At 50.5% G+C, this 25898-nt stretch overlaps 2 protein-coding genes and 1 long non-coding RNA gene across 5 annotated transcripts; all 3 read right to left on the bottom strand.

Moving 5' to 3' along the window:
* Nucleotides 1-527: 527 nt before the first annotated feature.
* LOC122365049 (structure-specific endonuclease subunit SLX4-like) lies at nt 528-12315 on the bottom strand. Of its 2 annotated transcripts, none has more exons than XM_043335939.1 (4): nt 9079-12315; nt 8240-8726; nt 1992-2164; nt 528-965 (listed from the first exon to the last, which is right to left on the bottom strand). In XM_043335939.1, exons 1-4 carry the CDS (start codon nt 12280-12282, stop codon nt 831-833), a joined length of 3999 nt encoding a protein of 1332 aa, XP_043191874.1. In that variant the 5' UTR covers nt 12283-12315; the 3' UTR covers nt 528-830. The 2 variants fall into 2 exon arrangements, with proteins under 2 accessions (XP_043191874.1, XP_043191882.1); XM_043335947.1 differs by lacking the exon at nt 9079-12315 and having other exon boundaries at nt 8240-8304; nt 8352-8563.
* On the bottom strand, nt 12314-14177 carry LOC122364941. Its single transcript, XM_043335755.1, has 5 exons — nt 13976-14177; nt 13521-13636; nt 13051-13152; nt 12581-12623; nt 12314-12321 (listed from the first exon to the last, which is right to left on the bottom strand). The coding sequence occupies exons 1-5, from the start codon at nt 14136-14138 to the stop codon at nt 12314-12316; spliced, it is 432 nt and encodes a 143-aa protein (XP_043191690.1). The 5' UTR covers nt 14139-14177.
* A 1154-nt stretch (nt 14178-15331) lies between these two features.
* On the bottom strand, nt 15332-19274 carry LOC122365044. Of its 2 annotated transcripts, XR_006253663.1 has the most exons (5): nt 19142-19160; nt 17135-17284; nt 16560-16635; nt 15721-16192; nt 15332-15409 (listed from the first exon to the last, which is right to left on the bottom strand). It is a non-coding gene; the product is annotated as an uncharacterized LOC122365044 (long non-coding RNA). The 2 variants fall into 2 exon arrangements; XR_006253662.1 differs by lacking the exon at nt 15332-15409 and having other exon boundaries at nt 15427-16192; nt 19142-19274.
* Nucleotides 19275-25898: the final 6624 nt, after the last annotated feature.

The following is a 25898-nucleotide window of genomic DNA, read 5'->3' as shown; positions in this document are numbered from 1 at the left end:
AATAGCGCGCCAGATACCGCTGTCCAGGGCGATAAAATACCCGTCGACATGGCAAGCACTGGCAAAAATAGGCATCGGTTTCATTTTTCAATAAGTTTCATCATTTAGGATGCAGAAACGCTTGTATTCTAATCAGAAAGAGCACAAGAAACCATTAAGGGCACCATGAATTATGAGCAGAATTCCCTGAGCAAAATTACAGCTTCCCCACCCTGGGCTACTCACTTTTCCTTGTCCGGCAAGTTCAGGTTCTCTCTAAGTCTATAGTCTATGATGTGCTCGGTATTCTTCCCGTAGCTTCAAACTCACCGTCTACCTCTAGCTAGAAGTCCTGAAGTCTATCCAGCACGCTCAAGCCTGGCCTACAAATTACAATGCCGGCACCAGACTGTATCAACACGCCGACTGGCCCGCTGAGTCGGCCCGAACCCAGCGCCGACGGACGAGCGCCGTATCAGAGCGCACATACCACATACACCCACTCCAGCGACCCATCCTGACTCAGCCGGTCGGGGCAAAGTGCGAAAACTGACGCACAACTGTATTAACCATCACTGCTCGACGCATACACGACCCAATAAAAGCACTACGTCTACAGTCACACGGCAGGTAACAGGGCCCATTCAACATCACATGGTGACTACAAGCTGGCAGGCATAATGAAGTGAAGCGTTAGCGTAGTTCCTTTGGAAGTTATGGGGAAACATCACAGACGTTGAAGTCATTAAATGGAGATCCGATGAGTATGTCACAACCACAATTTAACATTCCCTAGCAACAATAAATATTATCCATTGACTATCAGATAAGCGAGTCTATGACGGCCGCTGTCAGCTCGCCTTCTTCTTGGGCGACCTCTTCTTTTGCGACGGTCCTCGCTTTTTCGGCGATCCTTTCTTTGGTGACTTTTTCTTTTTGGGCGATTTTCGCCGTCGTCCGCTGTTCTCCGTTCGGAAGGTGATGCACTGAAACAGACAGATGCCGTCAGCGGTGGTAAGTTAAGGCCGATACCGATTGCAGGGTCACCGCCACTGGACAAGGTATGTCGGGCATGGACCATCCAACTTGTCAGATAATTAGTAGACGAATACGTACATTATTACTACCGCATGTTTAAGGAAACTGACATAAGTGCTTGGTGTACGAGTATAATCTATGTAAAACCATCGCTAAAAATGTCGAAAATGCCTGAGGAATGAGGATGATGCCAACGCAAAACAAATCAAATTTTAAAGTGGACAAACGTAAAACCCGGCGAGCATCGGCCTAAATTGTTTGAAACCACGCTTATCTAGTACCTGTGCAAATATCCGATAAGAGAAATGAGAATCGATGACGGTATAAACCAGTGGTGTCAATTTCAGAAGTCCAAAGTCTGTCCAATGTCCAATGCTTACGTCGATTGTCCGTCCAAAAATGTCCAAGCCAGCCATTTGTCCAAAGATGTCCGACACCTACGCAATAGTTTACACTCAACACAGTTATTCAATTTGCTTTTCATGTACCGTTACAAGCCAAAAGTGTTAATCATATCGAAAGCTGAGCTTTCTAATAGCCAATCAATGTTAAACACGACTACTTTTCAAAAATGTTGAGGTGTAGCAAGCGATTGTCCAAAGTTGTCCAAAGCCTGCTGCCATTGTCCAACCGAATTCCGAATTGGACATTGGACAAAATCGGAATTCCAAAGATTCAAGTTCCGATTGACACCACTAGTATAAACGGAGCACCGTCACGGCAACGCTAATAAAAGCTGTGCTAAAACCGGAACGCGTATCGAACGTTCGTGACGTAAAAAAACGAGAGATAGGGAAGGAAACAGGGTATTACAATGGTAACTACTACGAGAAGGAAATACTTTAAATATGTGTTTTCGAGATCTTTCCTAAGAAGGGCTACCATAAACTTGCTCTTTTGAGGGAACATCCCCAGTGTCTACGAAGCACAAAACACTACCAAAGTCCCCAGGATTGGCAGACATCGGTCGTCACCTGTTCGTCAAGGAAGTCCATGAGCTGCGCCATGCTGAGTTTGATGCCGTTCTGTCGCAGGTCCCTGTGCAGACTCTCCAGCCAGACGGGCTCGTAGGTGAGGACCTGGTGGTACAGCTCCGGCCGAGACAGGATGTAGGAGCGCAGCCGCTCCGGCAGCGCCGCCGCGGACGCTGCAGACAGACAGACATGGGGAGTCAGACAGACAGACAGACAGACAAACAGACAGACTAGGAGAGTCAGACAGACCGACAGACGGACGGACGGACTGACAAAGAGATAGACAAATAGACAGACAGACAGACAGACAGACAGACAGACATAGGAGAGTCAGACAGACCGACAAACGGACAGATGGTCGGACTGACAAAGAGACAGACAGACAGGCAGACACACATCCGGAGAGTCCGACAGGGTCGCAGACATGGCGCAGACATTGAGCGCAACAGAGTGAGGGCGATCTGTGACGAGTGATATCAACGCCAGGCCTCGCCATGCTATAAAGGATACTGTGCTGCGATGCGGCGGAACCTTGCAATTCTCGACGTGAAAAGTCGCATCGAACTAAGAGTCCGTCTGTCACCCGTGGGTACGAACAACGGGAGACAGGAAGTGCACCAGCCATTTCCGGAATCGGTGGCGATTGCATGTCGGAATTTTTTAGTCCGCAGGCGGTTTTACGCCCGGTGCTTGTGCACCGAGACTCGAGGTCGAGAGCCGTCTTTGCTTACAGCTCGGACGATTTGAATTTGATAACATTGTATGCCTCATTATCAATTGATAACAATCAGTCGTCAAGCCGCACTTCAATAGGTAGCTTATCAGCTAAGCCATCAACAATCATTTTTAGGCAAGCTGACTACCAACGCAGCTGTGCCTTTGAACCGCATGGACATGCAAACGCTTTATCAATATCACAAGTCTTTTCTTACAGGAAAGAGCAGTCCATTTTCCCCAATCTGTCAGTAGCTGCCCGTCCACAATCCATCAGTCACTACTGCCTTCCCTGGTCGCGCTGTGAGTCGCCCACTCCAATGCATTGTGCGCCACAGCCTGTCCTTGGTCAGCTCCGAGTGACTACGCCGCGTGTGTCCACCGCGTGCGGCAGCTCGCCGTGTCGAGCCGGGCTGCACAGCGCTGTACAGTGCAGACGCCGTGCACGACCGGCCGACCGGACGGGCCCCGTATAACCGTATATAGCCACGGCGGGCAGCGCTGAGTGGAGCCGTGGATTGTGGAGGTCGCGGTCAGGGTCGGAATTGGGGTCAGGATTGGAATGGAACGGGGCTGGGAGACATCGGGGAGTAGGAGACACCGGAGAGAGGATGAAAAACGGGATAGGCCAGGCGGGGAGATAGATGATGGGTCAACTGAGGCAAGGGAAAGGAAGAGTCAATGAGGAGCGAGATAAACGACGGAGGGACTTGACGGCCTGAGAGGGATATGATGAATACGATATACATTATGGTCGTGACGACTGGAGGCAAACATTAATAACCGGAAAACATAACAATCCCGCCAAGTGCAGTCGATACAGCCGGGTTCCATGGTTTGGCTGTGGGTACAGCTACCACCCCTCACACTGACACAGAGGACACACTGCGGACACAGAGGGCGTGCAAGAATCGTATACTCGTGAATTGGGCTCTACGAGCAGGCAAATGGAGAGCAGTGAGCTCCTGTCCGGCCGCTGACCAGCCGGCACATGGCCGGTCATTACACACCACGTCAGCACCCTGACCACCTGTCCACACTGACCAGCGCACACTGGGCCGATCGCCAGGTCTAGCACGACATGGGTAAAAAAATCGAACTTTGGGATGTGCAATGAAACCTATACCAATTTGTTCAAAAAAGATCATACTACATTGCTGTGGTCTTTGTTTTCCAACACAATTGCTATTTCATGGCGAAAACTCAGCTTAAACACGAACTTCGGAATCGTTTGGACCGAACTCGTCCCCCGCACTCTTCGACAACGTATCTTTGATCCACGAAAACAATCACAATTTGAGGAGGAATTCCACATTTATATACCTCAAACGATAGCTCCGGGTCTGCAGAACACACATAACCACATGAAAGTGGCGAACTCTTACTTGGTTATGATGTATTGGCACCGCAAAGATTTAAAGACGAAAATATAATTTCACATAATTGATGTCACACACAAATAGGCTTTTAAAAAAGTACCGCAGAGTACCGCTTCGAAAATTTCGCTACATGTCAATGATTCATTGCACTACAAGATCCAACAGTCATTTTTTGCGACTTTTTGCGACTTTGGATGTAGCAGCCAAATATCAACCCGCGCCGGGCCGGTGCTCGGCGTCAAACGCGCCGGGCCGGGAGGTGTTGATTGAACACTCCCCTTCTAACTCGGCTCTTGGGCCACATAGCGACACGTAGTAAGTGGCATTCGAAAGAGCGCCCGAAATTCCAGATGGAGTAATTAGTCATTTCTAGGTCAGGTCAAAGGTCACGTCACCAGAGGTCATCAAAGGTAAAATGTTGCCTATATCAACATTTCTCGAAAACCGGCCCTTACCTCGGGGACCAATAGAGCTACATCGTCGCGGAAAAGTGCATTCAATTGCTCTTTTAGCGGTCTTTCTGAAATAAGCCCTCAGACTTGGCTTAAACCTCGCCCCTAGTGGTGTTTTTTCCAGCCGTGAACGTATAGAAGGGGTCCGTTGGACCCCCCCCCGCCGTTTCGCCCCTGATCGAGCTAGAGCTTCGCGGAAAAGACGAGCGTGTTGCCCGTGACAAGAGGAAGCTGATGATACCCAATTGTAAGGTCCTAGGTCATCGGTTGACCTTCCAGGTCAGGTCAATGACCCAAAAGTCGGGAAAATCGGGGCCTGTTAGAACGTCGTAAAGGGTGGCTGCTATGGGTTTTTTGGGTGCTGATCACGAATATGTTATTTACTATCATAGATGATGTCTTCATACATTTAGGCCAGGTCGGTTCAGGTCAGGTCAGGTCAACCAGTAAGGGTTTTGCCGGGTATTTGCAGTAGGTGGCAACCGCCTCTGACAGCTTTGTAACATGTTACGAAGGCACCAAAGCTACATAGTAAATGTTCAAATGGTTGCTAGATTCGAATTCAGCACCAAAAACTAGCCTAGAAACATGTAAAACTCGAAAAAATGAACCAAGGTCATCAAAGGTCAATGACCTTACCTGACCTTCTGGTGACCTTGACACCCACCCTAATGCATGGGAGCAACATAATATCCCATGTTTGAACGCTTTAAACCAAGAAAAGACTGCGAACCCGCGGCTAATGCGAGGCGACATACGCTGAATCGCGATTTCGGCCAAACATGGTCTCGAAAGAAGGTCACAGATCAAAGAACATTAAGGTCAGGGTCATGAAATTTTCAGGTTAGCTGTAAAAGTAGTTATCGCGAGGGTACTGAAAGTTTCGTTGCGATCGGCTGCTTTTTACGCGAATTACTCGCGAAAAACCAAGGCCGTTCCGTTCGAAGATTCAGGCCCTGTCGCGCTAGAATGGCATATCGGCCCACTGTGCAGCGGGGGGTCGGTGTCCACCTGCCGTTCGTGCATTCCGTCAGAGCCCCGCGGCGGTCCGCAGCGGACCTCGCGGACGCAGCTGGCTTCCGTCCCCTCCCCCGGCCCCGTCCGGTCCGTCAGAGCCGCAGTGCCGGTCAGGTCAGCTAGGGGAGGCGGGGAGGCGGTATCAGAACAGGCTGACCCAGCGACCAGCTGTCTGTTTTGACGGCGAATGCGTCCGACCGACCCGTCACAAGGCGATGACTCAAACTACACGACCGCTTCCGGAGCTTCGGCCGCCTTCAGATCAAACAGGGACCACATCACTCAGAGTACTTCAAGTGTGACTGGGAAACAGTCGACAACCAAACACGCGTGTTGACTCAGCGGCGTAAGCCACTCATGTCGAGAACTCGCATACACTCGATGTGGTTGGGGGCGGGCTAGTGCGAAATTAGACGGCTTTTATCACACTATAGAGCGTGACGCAAAACAACACTGCGCCTGAGTATCAAGGACGATGTAGGTATGTAGGCATGCTATCCCCTGTCAATATGTCATACGAAGCATATCTCTGCGATAGCCTGCGACCTGCGTGCTTCATACCTAACCAGCAAGATTCTGCAATGACGAATCGCCAAAAGAGCAGAGATGGCAGACGAAGAAAAACGGCAACAGTGCGGTACACGTTTCAGCGTTCAGCACCTATAGGCACTACAGGTGCTCTGCGCTGATTGCAGTCGATAAGGGAATCGGTTTCCGGCGCTGTTGTGAATTATGCAATAGCTGTCACTCAGTTTCGAAACGGTGACTCACTACATAGTGACACTGACGAGAGTTGCATACAGCGTGGCCGCCGCAACGTACTACAAAGTAAAAATGCTATAGAAGTATAGAACTCTCGACCAAAAACTTTCGACTTTGGTATCAAACCAGAGAAACTATGCAATGCCCTTTCAGCCTCAAGTCCGAGCCTTTTTTATTTGCTTAGTGGGCGGCAAGAGGGAAAGGAAAATGGTCGTAACAAGTCTATGCAAACTTAGCGACTTTGTTGGAGCTTGAATTCCACCCCATACAGTGACTGGACTTTTCACTGAAAGGCAACCAAACTCCGCACGGCCCGGCATGCCGATAGCGTTATATGAGCATTGAGCGGAGACCGGGTCGACAATGCCGTAATCTGACTCTGCACGGGAAGAGTCACGAGCTGAGCGAGTGACGAACGGTGAGTCACCAGCTCGTGAGTCGTGACATGAGCTGACCTCGAGTTGGTCACCGCCGCCAACTGCCCACCGCCCAGCGAGCGCCGGTGCACCGCCCACCGTCCCCGCCAAATGTCTCCACAGAACCGTCAGGTCAGCCATCCACCAGCCACCGTCTATCAAACCAGGGACTAACAGTTCAACAGCCAGCAACCATAATACCAGCCTACAGGGTACCAGCCTGACTGTAAGTCTATCCCATTCCCACCGGCCACCGTCCATCGGTCACTGGACACGGGTCACTGCATCTCTGGCGAGCAGGCACAGGCCGCGGAGATCTTATCGAACAAGTCAAACAGGTATGCAAATTGCACCCAGCCGAGCGGCGGGCCGCTACGAAAACGAATACTACAAAACACACAGTAGTATTGTACCAAACACACAGTCACGCTACCTGATCTAGGACACGTATCGCATGATAACCTTTTCTTACTTCAATTTGTAAAAAGAACCTGCTGCTCCTATGCACAGTCCAGCAGTGAACCAGACATTTCTTTTAGGATAGGAGGACGTCAGTGCTCGTATCGAGGTCCCCCAACATCTACATGACCAACATTCGGATGACCGACTGCCGACGACCCAGTGTCCGGCGCTGGCGAAACCCTGCCTTATTATGCATACACCACACTGGCTCGTTTCGACATGGCATCCTTTCATTCAGCCGAATGGCATAGAAGCTGTGAAACTGGGACCCGTATAAACAATTACACCATTAAAGAGGCAGACATGGCACCGCTTTCGCCGCGGGTCTACCAGTTGTGAGAGGAAAACTCAGCTACCGGGTGATAAAAGTTTACAAAAGTAACGGAATTTGTGCATAGCAGCCACCGACACCGCATGGTCCTGAATTGGCAGCAGAATTGGCAACATTCAGCTTGCAATAAAATGTTAATTATTTTATCGAAACATGCTTCCATTTTAACGTATTAGATAATCTCAAAATGTAGCATTAGGTACAATAAAACTGAGCTAGCCTTTGCAATTGAGTTGACAGAGCTTCGTAAGCAAAAGAACAGCACGTTGGCAGCAATCCGCATATAGCCGACCATCACAATGACTTGGAATCACACATTCGAGCTTCAGCGGCCATCCAACGAACCATGCCCAAACTCCGTATCTCCAGCATTAGCGTGTGAACGATACCGAGCCTCAAACGGCTCGGTGGGTGGGAAAATCATGTTGGTAATCAGTACCGGCGCGAGGTTGGTGCGCCATTCATCAGATTGCTCTCCGGCGATTCGGCCAGTGACCACCCGAGCGGACAGAATGGAGGATTGGAGGATGCACGGACGTGAGCTCCAAAGAACGAACGGACGGATGGATACTGAACACAGACCACATACTCTTCAATACAGCTGAGCTGAGCTCGTTCCCAATACACATGTTATATCACAACGTCCCTCCCTCCCGTTGACGTCTCTCTAATTCCCGAAATGGCGGAGATAACAATGACCGCCTGAGGAACTCACCTGCCTGTGACGGCGTGATCTCCTCCTCCTCATCCTCCCGCTCCAGCCGTTCTCCTAGGCGACTCAGAGTCTCCTCCAGGCGAGCGGCGGCGCCCTCTGAGCCGGACGACTCGCAGTCAGAGTCAGAGTCGGAGCGACCCCCGTCCCGAGTCGGAGTCGGCTCCCGGGGACGGGCGAACTCTCCGTCACCGCCCGACTCAGGTCCATCGCTGGGTGAGGCCGGGCGGGGTCGGGCAGTAGAGCTAACGCTGGGGGCAGCGGCGGCCTTGACTCTAGCGGTTTTGGAGCTGGTGGAGGCAGCGCTGGAGCTGGCAGCAGCAGAAGTTCCTCTGGAGCCAGCGGTAGAGGTTACAGGCTGTGAGGCGGCTGCCTGACCCCCACCACTGGCGCCAGTCGCCGGAGGGTGGGTCTCCTCGTATATGTGGGAGAGCAGGGCCACCGCCTTACGACGGGAGATGGGCTTGACGCCGATTCGAGCCAGCTCGCGCTGTTGAACAGACAAAAGATGCCGTCAGATAGAAGCACTTGTAGGTCCACGATGAATTCAGCTGCTCATTGATAGGGTACCGCAATGCAAGGCACGCTATTCGTTATTTAATAAACGCGTTTTAGATATGCAAAGTCAGAACTGGAATATAATTCATAATTCATGTAAAGCAACTCACGTATTAAACATGCATCGTTCTGAAGACAACAAATAATCTAGCTCAACCATTATTCGAACTTCCTTGCTAGTGTTACTCTCCTCATCCCGTCAACATGACAAATCTACGTCATCACAATCCTCCCCACCACCCAGCAGTCCAGCCTGTCCACACCCACCAGTCCACTGCACCCACCTTCAGCTCCGGAGTCAGCATGAGCACGTAGTTGGGCCGCGGTGTGTTCGAGTCCCGCAGCACCACTCGGTACGGGTTGACCGGAGTCCGCTGCGGTGGCCGCGGCGGCGCCATGGTTGTCTCCGGAGTCCCAGCATCATCCGTCCCGCCAGACCGAGCTCCTGCCTGGCCCGACCTCCGTTCTGATGTCTCAGAGTCCCCTGGCCTCCCTACCGGAACCTCGGCTCCTCCAAGTCTGCTCACTGGGGTGTCCGATCCCGTCGACTGCACCCTGGGATCACCAGCGTTCTCCTGGTGAAACGGATGAATCCCTGAGTCCGCCCGTCGCGAGGTAGTCGTGGTCTCTGCCTCAGTCGGGGTGACGTAACCGGCCAGGAGGCTGGAGTCTCCCCAGAGCTCAGAGTTGTCCAGGGAGGAGCGAGGTCCTGCCGGCGTCTCTGCAGCTGCAGCTGCAGCGGCTGCGGGGACGGAGGCGGCAAGACGGAGAGGAGTACCCAGAGGTGGCGGCGGCGGTTCGATGAGCTCTATGTAACCACAATCCTCAAAGCCATCCCAGACGTCCGCGGGCGGTGGGTCGGACGGAGGAGATGGGGCGGGTTCGGCACTACCCTCCCGGTCACTGGCTGGCCGAGGAGGGGAGGTAGGTGAGACAGGAGACCTCTGACGAACCTCAGGTGATGGGGGGACGGGTGAGGTCCGGTCAGGTGAACGCTCGGAGGACGGAGCGGGTATCTCCGGTGAACAGGGCGGCATGACCACCGATGACGCAGCGCCGCCAGTATCGGGCCGGTCGGACTCCGCCAGAAGACGCCGGGGAGTGACGGGCGAGCCAGCTCCGTTCGCTTCCGATTCGCGTCGCTTAACGGTCGGCGGCGGTGGGGGTCGACTCTGGGAGTCGGCAGCGGGTTCCTGACGTCTGGAGATGAGCGGTGAGGAACCGAACGAGTCGTCCCGCAGCTCGGTTTGTACCCGCGGCTGGAAACGAGACGGCGAGGATTGGGGCGAGACGCCACCGACGGGAGACCGTTCCCGATCAGGTTCTGCCTGCGACTTAGATGGAGAAACTCCGCCCTGATCACCCTGATCGCCGCTTTCCAATGCTGCCTCCTTCACTGGAGAGCCGTCTTCTCCCAGTCCGCTGGAGCGACGAGGTGACTTCACTTTCTGCGTGAACACCATCGGTGCCTCGTCTAAGATCTCTATATCGGAGTCCGCCGAGACTGGGCGCGGTGGTGGCTCCTGAGACCCTGACCCGACCTTCTGTGGGGTGTTGGACGAAGAACGACGTCCTACTGGGGTGCGGGAGAAGCGAGATTCGCCCTGGTGTCGTTTGGTGCTCGGAGAGGCAAATTGGGCCTTCACTGGTGACGGAGTGGCTGGTGATGAGGTCCTCCGTCGTTTGGACAGAGACGAGAACACCTCACAGATATCATCCGGAGAGACGGGTCGGCGAGAGGGGCTGCCGGGACGCTTCTGTCCTCGTCGGGGAGTGCTGGGGGTGACGGGGTTTGAGTCTCTGCCAGATATCTTACGACTGGGCGAGGGGTTGCCCGTTTCACGCACTGGAGTCTTGTCTCTATCCGATAACGTTCTCTCTCGTCTCCTCGGGGTTCCTCCTGACCTTGCAGTACCGGGTGTACGCTTGTAGGGGGACTGGAGTCCTGTGTTAGCCCCGACCCGGCGGGGAGATTGGTTTGGTGAGCACACCACGTCACTGTCCGAGTCCCGGTGAGGTGACTGTTCTCTGTCTGACTCTGAGGCGGTGGCATGGACCGGTGAACCTTCCTCCATGTCCTCTCCACCGTCCGACGCCGTAAGGTCAAACAGCTCGGGACTGAGCGGAGGCCTGTCGATGGAAGTTTCGGCCGGCGCGGGGGACGACGGACTCTCAGTCACCTTCACCAGCTCCGCCTCCTTCACAGGCTCCGGCATCGTCACTCCGTGCTCCCGTTTGAGATAATACGCCAGCTCCAGCAGCTCAAATCTCTCAGCCAGGAGGAGGAGCTGCGGCAGCGGCGTGCTACCACCGGTGAACACAATCTCTCCTAGGTACAACAGCCGGACTAGAGCCGCGGCGGCGCGGAGGCTGACCTCCGGCAGCGACAGCCGTCCCCCTGCTTCACTCAGCTCCCGGTACAGGGGCGGGCAGCGGACAGCCATCACTGCCGCGTGCACCGGGACCGAGCCGTCCCTACAGAGGAGTGTCTCCGCCGGGGGGCCTCGACCTGTCAGTAGGAGCTCCAGTAGTGCAGCACCCAGGTCACCGGCAGGCGCTAAGAAACAACCACCGTCTGATGAGGGGGCGGGCGAGCCAGACTCGGGGGTGGACGGGATCGGCCGCGGGGAGGACCCCGGCGAGGAGTCAGCTTTCTTCGCAGTACCACCACAGCGTGGAGTAGTAGCGGTAGCAGTGGAGACGAATGTTGTGATAGATTCAGAAGATGTGATAGTATCGGCGGTTGAGGTGATGGCGGCGACTGCGGATGTCTTCTCAGCGTGGTTAGTGTCGGAGCCAGATTGCTTGCCGGTCCACTCTGTTGTGAGACTAGCACTACCAGATCCCTTCGACCTGTCATTGACCTGACCGCTGAGACGAGCTCTTCTTCTAATAACTGGTGAAGGATGGTGCGTGTTATCAGCACCAACCGAGGTGCCAATCGGGGCTGGTGATTTCTGGTGAGCATCTCCATCGGTCGTGGGATCAATTTTTAGCTCAATCCCAGCGCCTAGCGATGCACGTGGAGAGAGCGATGGGACCGTTGGCTTCAACGATGTTTCGGTGACCTCATCTTGTACTATTTCCACCTCCCCGCTAGCGAGTGCAGCCGTTTTCTGATCTTGTGATTGTTTGGTTGTTTCAGCTACCTCCGCTGACCCTCCGTCCCCTTGCTGACCTTGCTCCTTGCCTTTCTCCCCTTCAGCCTCCGCTGCGTCTTCCATCCCAACGTCCATCTTGGCCACTTCATCACTGCCTGCATCCTTCTCCGCCCCACTACCTGCCTCATCCTTAGGTACCGTCTCCCCCTTTGGGGTCACTCTCGTTGACTCCGCCGTGACCCCGAGGTCACCAGAGTCACCAGGGCTGGTCGGTGGTTCGGCTGAGTCGGCCGGCAATTGGGATGACTCGGAGTCCTCAGCGTCGCCAGCCAGTAGCAGCAGCGCCGCCTGCGTGGCTCCCAAGGCGTCCCCAGCTGCTGTGTCCATGTCTTCTGCGCCGTCGTCGTCTGGTTCCTCTTCAGGCGCCTGTCGGAGGATCGCACAGAGGAAACGTCAATAAAGGTCATCTTGAATACTATAGATCAGGGACAGCAAGTCCAGCCGTGTTGTGATGGAAATCGCACTTCCAATTGAAATAGGAGAACTCAATATCTGACACGATGCAACATAGAATCAACAAACGAGCCACGAGTACTCTTTCCATGGTAACTCACCTTTTGTGTGAGGCTTTCCCGTCCGGGTATGTCTGCGACATCTCTGAGTAGACTTGTGACGGGGGCGGTACAGGGCTCCACCAGCCCCGCCAGCTCCGGAACATAGTAGTCGCCCTGTGAGTTAGACACAGTCAAACCACACCAAAGGCAGTGACCGGGGCGGTACAGGGCTCCACCAGCCCCGCCAGCTCCGGAACATAGTAGTCACCCTGTGAATTAGATATGGAAATGACATGCTTCAATATAAGTGCTAGGAGCGGTACAGGGCCCCACCAGTCCCACTAGCTCCAGAACTAGTCGCCCTGGGATCGGAGACAGAGCCAATGATGCACACGGTGTATTCTTGACTAGCCTCGCTTGTAGGTGCAATATGTGATATCGGGCACGAGCAGCATTAACTGAAACATATCGAGTGATGGACCCCTCAACTATCTCACAGCTCGCAACGCATAACACGAACAATGACGAAAAACGACACCTGACTGCTGTCACCCTTCGTCAGCGTCTCCGTCGGCTGTTTTTCCACGATAACCTCACCTACCTCGCTGCTGTGCAGCTGTGCCGCCTTCTCCCAGGCGACCGCCGGCTGCGGCGACCCTTTCCGCGCGCGGAGGCGACGGGGCTCCACAGGAATCACCTCCTCCTGAACAGAGATACACATAGGCTCAATCAGATGTCAGACAGGGATAAAGTGGCAGAGCATGTACAATATACCTAATACCCGCTAATGAGACATGTATATTGCATACACAAACATATTGACTGAAAGGTAGGTCTGCATTTGCAATGTAAGCAGAATATACTAAACTGCACGATTTTTGTCCAACCAGAAGCTTCAGAGTTCAGACACATGCTTCGTTGGAGCACGTGCATTTCAAGATGAGTTGGTAACTCTATAAATGCTCCGGTTCCGGGGACCCTCTACCTTACTTATGTAATGGTAATTCTATAAAATGTATTATGGTTCCATGAACCCTCAGCCTTACTAACCCATGCCAGTAGTTCGGCTACCTTCTCGCACAGCCGCCGGTCCCGCTCCTCCTTGGTCTGGGTGACGAGGACAGAGGTGGCGGCGGGACCCTTCTTCCTCCCGCCCCGTCCTCGACTCCGCCCGGCAGGAGGGTCGTCTGAGGAACACGAGAGCAGCTATCACTGGGGGCAATACAACCAGCATCGAATAGCAGGCCGCAAAATCAATGAACCTCTACAAGCAAGCACAAATAAGTAAGCAGAATCATCAACGTTCATGATTCATGTTATCTATGGCAGAACTAAAAAAATCGGTATCAGTTCGCCAAATATAACCACATATCAGCATACGAGCAGCTAAGAAGCATTTACCACAAAAAGGCATCCGGAAAACAGCTACATAAAACGAAAAACAGCGACGGCTACCCGCAGTGCGTGCCAGCTGTATACGGTCAGCGCTCATTTCCCACCGGCCAGGACCTCTGACCCCTACTAACCGCTGGCGGGGGCGGGTGCGGGCGGCTCGGGCGGCACGGCGCCGCCGCTGTCCCGGACCGCCTCCAGCTCTCCCTCCAGCCCGAGCTCGACCAGCTGAGCCTCGGCCAGCCGCCGGGAGCGCTCCTGTTCGTCCCGGAGAGAGGCGGACACGGCCAGCGCCATCTGTAGTTCGGCGTCACCGTCAGCAGAGGACGCCACCGCTCCGCGACGTCGGCCCTGAGGGACGATGACATTGACATGATGTAGCTGAAGTGCGGCGGCCTACAGAAACGCATGGACAGTATGGAAGAACGACCTAATTCACAGGACTGGCAAGATCTATCACGCATATGCAATAGCTTTTGGGAGCTGTTGGATCCAATACCTAAGTTCAATACATGAAATTCGCATTCAGTAATAACAAATAGCGGCACAATTATGCTCCTTTTTCATTTGTCGTATTGACAAGCTGACCAACCATTTCCGGTCTCCCCTAAACTTCGCACTTCTGCCCCCAACAGCAGCACACATCGGACCATAGCGGCCTTTACTAACCAGCTCGTTCCCCTCCCACACCCACCTGCTGTCCGGCGCGGGTGCGGCGGGCGGCCGGCGGCGGCGCGGCGCGCGTGGCCGGCAAACCGGCCGCCGCCCTCTCCCCGGCCTGTCTCTGTTGGAGCCGGACAGCAGCCAGCAGCTGAGCCGGACTGAGACCGCGCCGCTCTCCGCATAGTTTAATGTGCGCCGTCCGAGCTGCCGCCGACGGCTGCGGCTGTAGACATACGGGACAGTCGGCCACCGTTGGCGGCGCGGCAGCGGCAGTCGTGGAGACACCCACAGCAGACACTTGGGCAGTGGAAGCCGACGGAATATCGGGGACAGATGGTAGAGGAGCAGGAGACGAGGCGTCAGAGGAGCCTGCCGCCGCAGATGCTGGAGTGTTTGAGTCTCCCGGATCAGAGGCTGGCGGCGGCGCGGACGGAGGGTCGGGAGCGCCCCTGGCAAACCGCGACAGGTCGATGGTCGGTGGTCTGGCCGGTTCTGAACCGTCCGGAGGCGGAGACCCTTCCGAACCCGTGACGGAAGACTGCCGTGAGGAGCGGGTCGAACGGGAGCTTTTAGTGGAGGCTCTGGTCGCACGACGGGCCCTCCCACCCCGTCCCGCCGCGGCGGATGACCCACGGCCACTACCTCCAGGCTTCTGTCCACCGGGCGGTTTGACGTCACTGGGCGGCGGTTTGACATCACTATCCGTCCCTCTGACGTCACTATCCGTCTCCCTGACGTCACTGGCCCGCGGGAAGAGGTCGCCGGCCGCCCTCTGTGCCACGGTGTCGAGCACGCCGCAGAAGGAGACGGCCGACACCGTTATCTCCCCTGACAGCCGCTGGGACTGAGTGCTGGATGGCTCGGCCGCGCACGACGACTGGGAGAGCGTGGACCGGGTCCGGGACCTGGGCAAAAGACAGTGTGTCGGTCACAATGTATTAGCACAACAGAGCTCAGTTTCACAAACAATAACACTGCATACTAGCAGCTCAATTGCACGTTGGTATTCAATAGTTTTTATATCTGCATGGCGAACCGAACTTCATCGCACGGAACCAGTAAAAATATTCCTAGCACAGCAGCTGCGACAAAGTATCTATTTACTCAAAAGCGCCTCTTTCTTAATGCTGAATGCTGAACTAGACAGCTTCATCAACAGCAATGCTCACAAATCTACTCTACTCAGACATTCAACCCCCCCCCCCAGTTCAATTACCGAGCGAAGGAGAGACTGGGCGTGAAGTCGTCGCTCGTGTCCAGGTCGGGCGGCTCCGGGGCCGAGGTGGGCGGCTGGCGGCCGCTCCTGCCGGCCCGCCGACTCAGTTTGCTGACCCGTTGACTGGACTGAGACATGGCCGGTCCGTAATACACCCCGTGTCACGGCAGTTAGACCGTGCTGCTGTCCAGTGGATACAGATACTCAGTGGAGGGTACCTCCAGAAACACTCACACACGGGCACTGCGGTCCCTCAGTCCACTGTTCTGTCTTTGTCACAGTGTGACACGGACACTGTCACACACAATTCGTTCACACTACCACTGTACTCTGGAGCCGGATACTGTCCCTTTACACTGCAGTAAAGGAACTACGCAAACCGGTGGTGCTCCCTGTCGTAGTCTTCATCGGTTTTGACCTTTTGACTTGGCCGTACCGGCAGCAATTTCCGCATCTTCATCTCATTCAATATCTGAAAAAAATGTACACGAGATTGATGACTGTCCCATTTTTTTTTAGATCAAGTCAAAACAGCAAAAAAATCATGGCCAGCACAGAACAAATATGTGAAAACCACTCTGTCATAACCGAAGGTTTGTTGTCAATAGTTAAAACACTATTCGTTAGAATTGTGTTTTTCTATTGAAAAACAAATCTGAGTTCCCTGACAATTTGGCAAAAGCTGCCTGAGATCATAAGCAGTGTCCACTTGATGTGTAAATGTCAAATGAATTGACACAAATCAATAGCCACAATACAGATTTGAAAATGAAACAAACATCCCAACTGCTCCAATGATTCCCTGACCAGCAAAATAAACAGTATGGAGGTAAAATTACCTTATGTTCTTCCTCAGTAAAGTTGCTAGCAGTATTCTGAACTTTTTCTTTCCTATCGTCAGAAAGTGATATGTACCTGAAAAATATCATTGGTAAGTTATACTACATCAAAATGTGTTGTATGATTGGACAATAAACACATATGTAATGCATATGCAACAGACAGAAATTCTTGACATTCCATTTTGAAGTAACAAACAAACAAACAAACAAACAAGCAAACAGACAAACAAACAAACAAACAAACCAACAAGCAAACAAACAGTGATACTGAAACAGAAATGTGAGAAACTTTAGCTCTAAGCCAGAGCCTAGGTGTTATAGTGCAAACCAGGTGCTGAAAGAGGTTTAAAATAAAAACATACATGTGAAATGGAAATGCAGTATTTCTCATAAACTTTTTTGGCTCTTGGCATTGACCCATCATATTTTCATATTGTATCTAAAAGAATCATGACAAATGTTTATTGAGTACCTTTGAAAAAGTATTGTTCACATGAAGTAGGTTATAGGTATGTCAAGTATATGCACAAACAGGGACAAAACAATAAATATTAAATAGGATATGTTCTTACAGAGCTGCACCAACCAGTAGTGAGGATCCCACTAGTCCAAACGCTACTTGAGTAGATAGCCTTGCCAGTGGTGTGCCTGCTATAGTTTTAGGCTTCTGCTTCCACTGTGGCCAGGACATGACTTTACAGCCGCCTTACCCAGTGTTCACCCTGGGGGATAAAAAGCACAAACAATCAAAATCAACTACTAGCCTAGCACCTAAAATGATGTCTTGTTCTGGTCTGATTTACCATTATCCTATTTCGCTAGTCCAGAATACTATTCAATTTCCTAGTTTTTACAAACACACTGCCAGCGACCAGGCCAGGCTATTGGATAATGGATTTTATTTAAATCTCATAGGTGAAATTCATACCAATCAGCAAATGAATGACAGACCAAGAAATGTTAAAAAAACATATTTCATATGACAACAGAACTTGCAGCAATCAGCATGGTGATAAAAGCCTGACAGAGGACATCTGACATCAATAATGCTACACTGCATTATTCTCTTTCAATAGTGTGTTTGTAAAACAGCAATAAAAGAAAAATTAAGCAATTGATGCAAAATGTGGGAAACTAATGCACAATCAAGCTGATCCAGAAAGCAAGTGTGGCAACTGACTACTGAGTCAACAAGCCGCACCATGTTGGATCGGTAACAAATCCAATCTGAATCAGTCACCAGCCCACACCAACCAGCCCATAGGCGGCGGAACAGGAAGAGCACCGTGGCACCAGGCATGCCCCTTTTGATTTTGGAATTTTAACATTAGCCCTATGGGTGTTGCATGGAAACCCGACTGGAAAAAATGCCTCCACTACGGTGAAGTTCTCGGCGGAGGTGATGCGCCGAAATTTTGGCGCAAGGGTTTATGCGCCGAAATTATTTTACCAAGCCATGCTTCATGCGCCGAAAATTTTCAAGGCTTACTGATGGCTGCAGGCTGTAGCCACGCACTTTTCGTCGAGGGGGGGGGGGGCTGGCATGTGTGTGTAGCTGTCTTCCAGTGACTACTGTCTACAGACGGTTGTTGGCACGGTCGACGGGATCGGGCAGACAATAGACATCAGCAGGCCATGCGGGACCGAGCACCAGCGTTCGCTATCACAAAAGCTCCTGACTCACAAACTCACTGGCATGTTCCATAACGTAACCTTTATTTTGTTGCCCGGCTCTGATCAGCAGTATGTACCCAGCCGGTGACTGACGCCTGACGGGGCCTTCAACAGGCGTGGTGCAAGCACGGCCGATGGGATCGGGCAGATACCAGGCCACGCGGGACCGATTGCCAGCGTCCGCTCGCAAACCACACGCCGGAAATACAGGAATCACAATGGTCAATACGCAAACGATAGCATACGTTATCTGAACTAGGGGATCCGACAATCCATAACCTCACTCTCGATCGGTGAACTGTTCCCGTCGTGGGAGAGTCGCAATCAGGTTCACTGAACATGACTTAAATACCCTGAGACGAACACGAGACAAGATAAGTGATATTTAAGATGTTTAACTCCCGAAGACATTTAACCCTCGCCGGCCGAGGGGTTGGTGCCACCCCCTGACGGGTTTTTCGCGACTGCTCCGGAGCCGTTTGCGATAGAGGGATATAGAAAACCGTCGATTTACGCCGAAGTACGCCGAAAATTTCGGCGCAAGCCGTCGATTTACGCCAAAGTACGCCGAAAAATTTCGGCGCAAACGCCCAACTACGCTCGAGTTCTCGACAAAAGCGTGCATTTTTTCCAGTCGGGCATGGAAAGAATGGGACCAAAAGTTGGGAGTGCCCCCCTTAACCCTCGCCGGGCGAGGGTCTGCACTATAGGGAAATCTGCACTATATGCACAGCATGCAGTTGTGATAAAAATCAGTAAAAATAATAAAAAAACTAACATGCCAAACATTTCGCAAATGTGACATTTGCGGCGCAGAGGGACGTCATAACTATTTTAGAAAATCAATGAAATTATCCATTTGTAATGAAAAAAACACATGATTTATCACCCAGCATCATACGCACTTATTTTGTAGCATAAGCAGTTAGTTGAGTTAGTTATATTTCATCTAAAATGACTAAATATATCCAAGCACGGAAAAACTCTGACCCGCAAGAAATGTCAACACAACAAGGACGCGGACATGTTGAAACCCAGGAGCTATAGATATCAATTTAACCTGTGGTGATTGACTCAATTTTTGCGATCCTGTTTTAAATATTGAATTTAATAAGAAATCATAAAAACAAAAATAGTTTCTTTACATCTCAAGCAATTATCTTCTATTCGCGCTCTTGCTTTTGAATAAAAGGTTTTGATAAATTTATTAATTCTGTAGGAGATTACATAGGTTATCACCTAATTTGTGCAATCTTCACTAAAAAACTTAAAATTTGCTTCACAGTTCACCGTCAGCTCAACAAATCAGAGTGTAGGTATATATTATAAAACATCAAACTAATTGCTTTTAGAAAAGGTATTAAAATTGCAGGATTAGCCCTCGCACTTTGCACGTGCACCTATAAGCGGAGGCCGGGTCAAACGGAGGGGTGCAGTTATTTTTTTACATCTTAGTTTTTGTTTATGCGTTTTTAGACGTTTCTCGGCGCACTGTTGTTGAAGTTATACAGGCCTATTTTAAAGCTATTTTTTATTCACAAAACTGCTGCAACTTTCAGAACTTTTTTTTGCATATTGACATTTTGATGGAATTGGAATGCATTAAAATATTTTTATTCTTAAATCTTGAATGCCAATATAATAACAATGTGAATCGAGCCACGCTCGTAGCGAAATATTACGAATCAATGATAACAGTAACCGGCAGAAAATATGTAGTTACCGCGATTGTACAAGATAATAGTATATGTTCCGCGTGAAATTGACAGGAGATACCACAAGAATAATAGCCTAAACAAGTATTGAAATAACTGAAAGCTCATAATACCCGCTTAGCACTGCTAACGCTGACCATTTTCTTCGAACATTAAAATGCTTACCATACCATAACATCTGAAGATAATGAGCTTGAACCTCGAAAAGCAAGTTGTCCAGTTTCAGTCTCAGTTTGTGCGGTACTGGGACACATTCATTATCAGTGAATCAAATAAAAATTGTCCGGGGCATCATGCTGTGATTAGATGAACCAGTTAATATGTATAAAATCTAGTTATTGGCCAAACGTAACGGCCACGGACCGTGGGTTGACGACCCCGAAATGTAGCGAAATGAAGAATAGGTTCAAGCAGTTTAAATAATGCTGGTGCGTAGAGTTGAATAGTGATGTAAATGTGGCCACAGTCTACAAACACGATAACAAATATCGATTGCGCTTCGCTCAACCAGAGCCATGCTCGTTCTTGCTCATGAAACAGTGCATCCCCATAAAATGAAAAGTCTGAACGAATGCATTCAGGTTCCTACCTCTGAATCACTTTATATTGAGATCCGTTTCTTAACAGGAACACAAACGCGGCCCATCAATTTGTCAGTACTAAGGCAACAGCGTCTGACAAGTGACAACGCATCAAATGGCTAACTTCTGACACTATCTACCAATACGGTAACGGCAATAAAATTGCATTGCAAAATGCAAATAGAATTGCACGATTTCCAAGCGCAGCTTGAAACCAAGTGCGACCAGCTAGTGTCATTTTCACAACCAAGTGCGACCAGTTAGTGTCTCGAGACACATTCCAACTGCATAGGTACCGCAGTAACCCATTAGGGGCGAAAGGAAACACATGACTTGTGTACGACCAGCGTTCTGTCAGCGTACGACACATAAAGCAAACTGCTCAAACAACTGCGGTCCCGAACAACACAACACAGAGCTCCGAAACGAATGGTTTACAAAAGTCTACGACTGACGACATCGAAACAGTACGTTCATCGGGACTAGTCACATGACTCGCTCAACCCAGCTGGGTTATGGGTACTAATTGCGCTTCAAATTGACCTCTGACAGCCATTTACTTACGCTAGTTTGATGCCTAAAACTGTACATTGAAACTCAAGCGGCAACACATAGGTCTCCATCAAGGTGGTTATATACAACAGAGCACCTCGCTAAAACGAGCGCGAGCGCACGTTTTGAAAAAACCGCACTGACACACTAAACCGCACTGTCACACTGACAGAACACTGAGCCGCGAGTCGTGACAGTCGCACTGGCCATATGCACGCAGATGTCGCACTCACGGCACTGTTGCTGGCATTGCGCTGCGGGTGGACACGCGCGGTGCAGTAGCTCCACGGTGTGCGGCTCACCGGAGGGATTACCAGTCTCCGACCGGACAGTCCAGGCGGGAAATGCGGTGTCTTCAATCATGACCGCCGTCCCCGTCTCCGCGGAGTGCCGCACGGCGGCGACACGGCGGCGTCGGATCTTGAGCTGGTGGACACTGGACTCCTGCCAGAGCTACCAGCTTCAGCCCTTCAGCATCCTGTCATCAACAAACTCCAGCAGAGCTCCAATGCAACTGGGAAAATAAAATTTATGCTGTTAAGCTAAATCATGCAAAACATTTCCTTGCACAGGATTCTCTTGCGCAGTTCAGCAAAATCTTCTGTGATATCCATGGCCGTGACAAGAGGACTTGATGCCATTGTAAAAAATATAGGTTCATTGGTTCTCATTTACCCACATCAAACCTCTATAGGTACCATTCACTTGTATATCATGATGTATGTTAACTACACAATATTTATGCAATAGACTGACATGAACTATGTAGGAATGGCAAGAGAGATGGGTAAATAGGCCAAATAGGTTGCAGGATTTATTGGCACCAAACAGGTCAGAAAGTAGAAGTTCAAACAATCTTACAAACTACACCAGAGAAAGGCTTTGAATTAGGTACAAAATCATGCCACAGAAATAAAAACACTGCAGTTTTGTAGAGCATTTCCCAAAAGATAATTGTGATTCAGCCTTGCTCCCATTCTGAGATTGAATAAATACAAATTATGAGGTGAAAGTTACTAAAGAGCAGTTTTTTTAACAGCTTCAATCCATGTTTGCCTGATTTCAAACTCAAGGCAACATCTCATAGCATTGACAGCATGAAATTTCATTACTGAGGTTACAATTTCCATAATCAATTGTCACAGACATTGCACTTTAATATGGATAACTAAAACCAAATCAGCCAGCCTTGTATCTTTATCTGGTGAAACTGATGAAACCAACAAAGCAAACAATTTCTGGGCAAAACATTTAGGTATTTGACAAGCTCAAGCACTAGCCACTGGAGCAGTATGTATGATGGGGTCTCGTAACTTTAACATTCAGTCTGTAAGAGCATGCCTGACTTGACTTAATGGCTTTGAGGCATCACAAAGACTTTTGCAGCAGCTCCTATTCTTTTTTAACTTAAACTTAAATTATCATCACCATGCTATGATGATGAGGTGGCTGGTTTCGGACACATGAAAAGTAGCAGCCCTTCTTCCATTCTATTTCCTTGTTTTCACAAGCTGCACAAAATGTTTTTTCTTCCACGTTCCTTCTGTCTTTATAAAAAATAATAGGTAACATAATTGCTTCACTTCTTCTTTATATTCCAAGTATTGCTGCTGCAATCCATCACATCTCCCGTTAGTAAACCATTGCCCTATGGCCGCTAAAGTAAATAAGTGGAATGCGCCAGAAATTGTCGAAATCGCGCCAAAATAGCAAACTAAGATGAGAAAAAATAACCGCACCCAAACGGAGCCCCTCGATTTTTCACAAATAACTTTCGCCGATCGCGACGTAACTTTGCTGGCGATAAGGTTTATTTCGACACGGCAGTAGAGACAAGCTTTCAACTATTAACCCGCGCTGCTCCAAGATTCCGCGCCGGGCCGGGGGAGGGGGTATCTGAACACCCCCCCCCTTCTAACTCGGCTCCTGGGCCACGTAGTGACACGCGGTAAGCGGCAGCCGGCAATCGAAAGAACGTCCAAAATAAGGACGAAAACACTTCAGTCATTTTTTGGGTCAGGTCAAAGGTCAGGTCACCAGAGGTCGCCAAAAGTAAAATGTTGACTATTTCAACATTTTGGAAACTGCCGACAGCTATCTCGGGAACCGATAAAGCTACAGCGCCGCGGAAAAGGGCATTGGATAGCCCTTTACAGAGCTTGCTGAATATGTTCTCAGATTTGACCTCAGGTGAACGGTTTAGCCTCCAGAGAGCAAAAACTGTAAAAATAGCCGTTTTCAAGAAAAATGTTTTTCGGCAATAACTTTTGACTCAAGAGAGCCACGACATTACTTTGGCAGCATCGTGTTCCTCTCGTCGAGACGCGTCGAATGAACTATTTGCTGTCCTTGAAAGGTCATTTTGAAGATTTGACCCCAGGTCAAGGTCATGATCTGACCGGAAAAGGTCATGTTACATATCAGTCGATCCGTATCGTCAATCTGAACACATCTGACGTGTTTTCTTCACTCTAGCACGTCTCTATCAAAAGTTATAGCAAAAAAAAAAACTCATGTTGACCGCTTATGACCTGAGATGACCTCAGGGGCATACAGAGAGGTCACAGCCCACAGGTGCATTTTTCCGATTCAGTGTGTCATGTTTACGTGTGACCATGTGAACCGATGTTTGAGAGCGTTTTGAACGTCATTCGTCCCAAAGATGTGCATTTTAACCCGCGAGCTGCTGTGGGGGGGGGGGGCGTTAAACGCCCCCACTTTTTTCGCCGGGCCATAGCATAAAAACGGCGCGCTGCAGGCGCGCCAAATGTTGGGTACCTGTAGGGAATTGATTGAAGTTTATTGTGTGACAAAGTTTTAAAAAAAAATCGGTCGGAAAAGTTTTGAGATATCGAGGTTTTAGTGACGTCATGATTTCTGAGTTTTCGACCAAAAACGGCATACCTATGTTCAAAAAATCATATAACATCACAGAATAGACATACAGACATGCCGTAAACGCCATTAGACTGCCAATACCATGAACAATCAAATGGATATCTTCGATTATTGATTATCGTTCCACATTTTCCAAAATCTTGAACTGAATCTTGGCAATTTCTCGTGACTACTTCACGACCATGATACATGCATTTCTTAAATTGAACTTTTTGAGCCAAATACGTACACATATGGTAAAATGAATGTCACCATTGTGTTCTACGCCCCAAATTACCCATAAAACATGTGTCACAGGCTGCGAATATCAGTTTTGATTTTCGGGGATATGTGCCTACCCGGTTGACCTGACGGCTGACCTTGACCCTGACCTATGCTTGAATGACCCCTACATGGAGCCGACACTCTTGTAGGCCTTATATGATGGATTGCGCACCGTTTTGACAGAATTTATGACGAGAGGCGCCCATTGCGAAGACCTGAAGTCCATGCTACTGGAAGCCCGATTTCAGGTGTTTGACCTGACCTTGACCCGACCTGTGACCTCAAAATTCAACTTTAAAGTCCTCATCTGAAGCATCTCGTCACGTTCTTTCGTTTGCCGCCTCGTGCGTTTCGCTGCGCCTATTGGTTCTCGAGTTATCGGCTGGGGGCGTTTAACGCCCCCCCCCCCCCCAGCAAACGGTGGGTGGCGAAATACCCCAGCAACTGCCGAGTTAATGTTCTCCCATTAACTTATACCTAATGGAGAGGTCGCAAAATTGATCTCACCTAAGGTCACTTATAGGTATAAAAAATCCGAGGTAGGTAACAGGGTGTTGCAGGTAAATTGGGAATTTTCAGACCTAATTTCAACATGCTATTAATACGGTGAATGAAAACAAAAAGTTGAAACTTCGCACGTGTATTGTGTCATGTACGCACAGCCTTGTCACTCGATGTGACCGCCGTCGGCGTCCCGCACCCTCTCGAGACGGCGCCGGAAAGCGGAGCACGCGCGCCGGGCCTCGTCCTGGTCAATGGTGCTGACTGCCTTCCTGATGGCCTTCTTCGGGTCAGAAACGTTGGCAGGAGTGGTCGAGTTGGACTTTTGTTCTACCACGCCCCACATCCAAAAGTCGCATGGATTCAAGTCAGGCGAGTTGGAGGGCCATATGTCCTTGGGTACATATTGGGGGATCCTCTGGCTCAGGAAATCTTGCACCCTCTGGGAAGCATGTGCTGGGGCGGAGTCTTGCACCAGCATGACTTTGCTCAAGTCATAGTATTTCATCATCCAGGGGATGAGACTCCTTCAGGATGGTCAAATACGCGTCAGTGTCGATCATCACACCAGCAGGCATGCAATTGGGCGGCATTATGCGGCCATCACTTGCGACGGCCCCGAACACCATTACTGATGCCGGATTTTTGCCTTTCATCACGGGAGCCACTTCATCAGGGCTGTAAGCGATAGCCCGAGAGTTCCTGCGGTTGGCGACCTCTTCTACGATGAACTTTTTCTCATCGACAAATGCTCTGACGTCACTCCCGAGGTGCTTGAGGAGATTGATGACCTTCGGTGCCCTCTCCCTTCATATCGCTCTTGCTGGTTCGGTCAGGAGGCTTCGTCGTTTTCTGGTAAACGACTTCATCCCGAGGTCCTCTCTCACGGCTCTGCTGATGGTGCTCTTGCTCACGTGACGGGCACGCGCAAGCTTGTTCATCGAGGTCCTCGTTTTGGCCTGTATCGAGCGTTTCAAGTCGCTCAGGAATGTTGGTGTCCGTTTTCGGTCACTGCGAGGTGTGTGAGAACGTCGAGCGACATCCCCTCCAGCTCCTACAGTCGCGATAGTTCGGTACACGGTAGACTTTGGGCTGTCCGGCGCGAACTAACTCACCAATCGTTTCCCTCCGACGCTGCTCCATGACTGCGC

Source organism: Amphibalanus amphitrite, unplaced genomic scaffold (genome assembly GCF_019059575.1).
Source record: "Amphibalanus amphitrite isolate SeventyFive unplaced genomic scaffold, NRLGWU_Aamphi_draft 000028F_arrow, whole genome shotgun sequence".
NCBI lineage: Eukaryota > Metazoa > Arthropoda > Thecostraca > Balanomorpha > Balanidae > Amphibalanus > Amphibalanus amphitrite.
The sequence above is the reverse complement of the archived record's forward strand: the minus strand, read 5'-3'. Positions and strand labels throughout refer to the sequence as shown.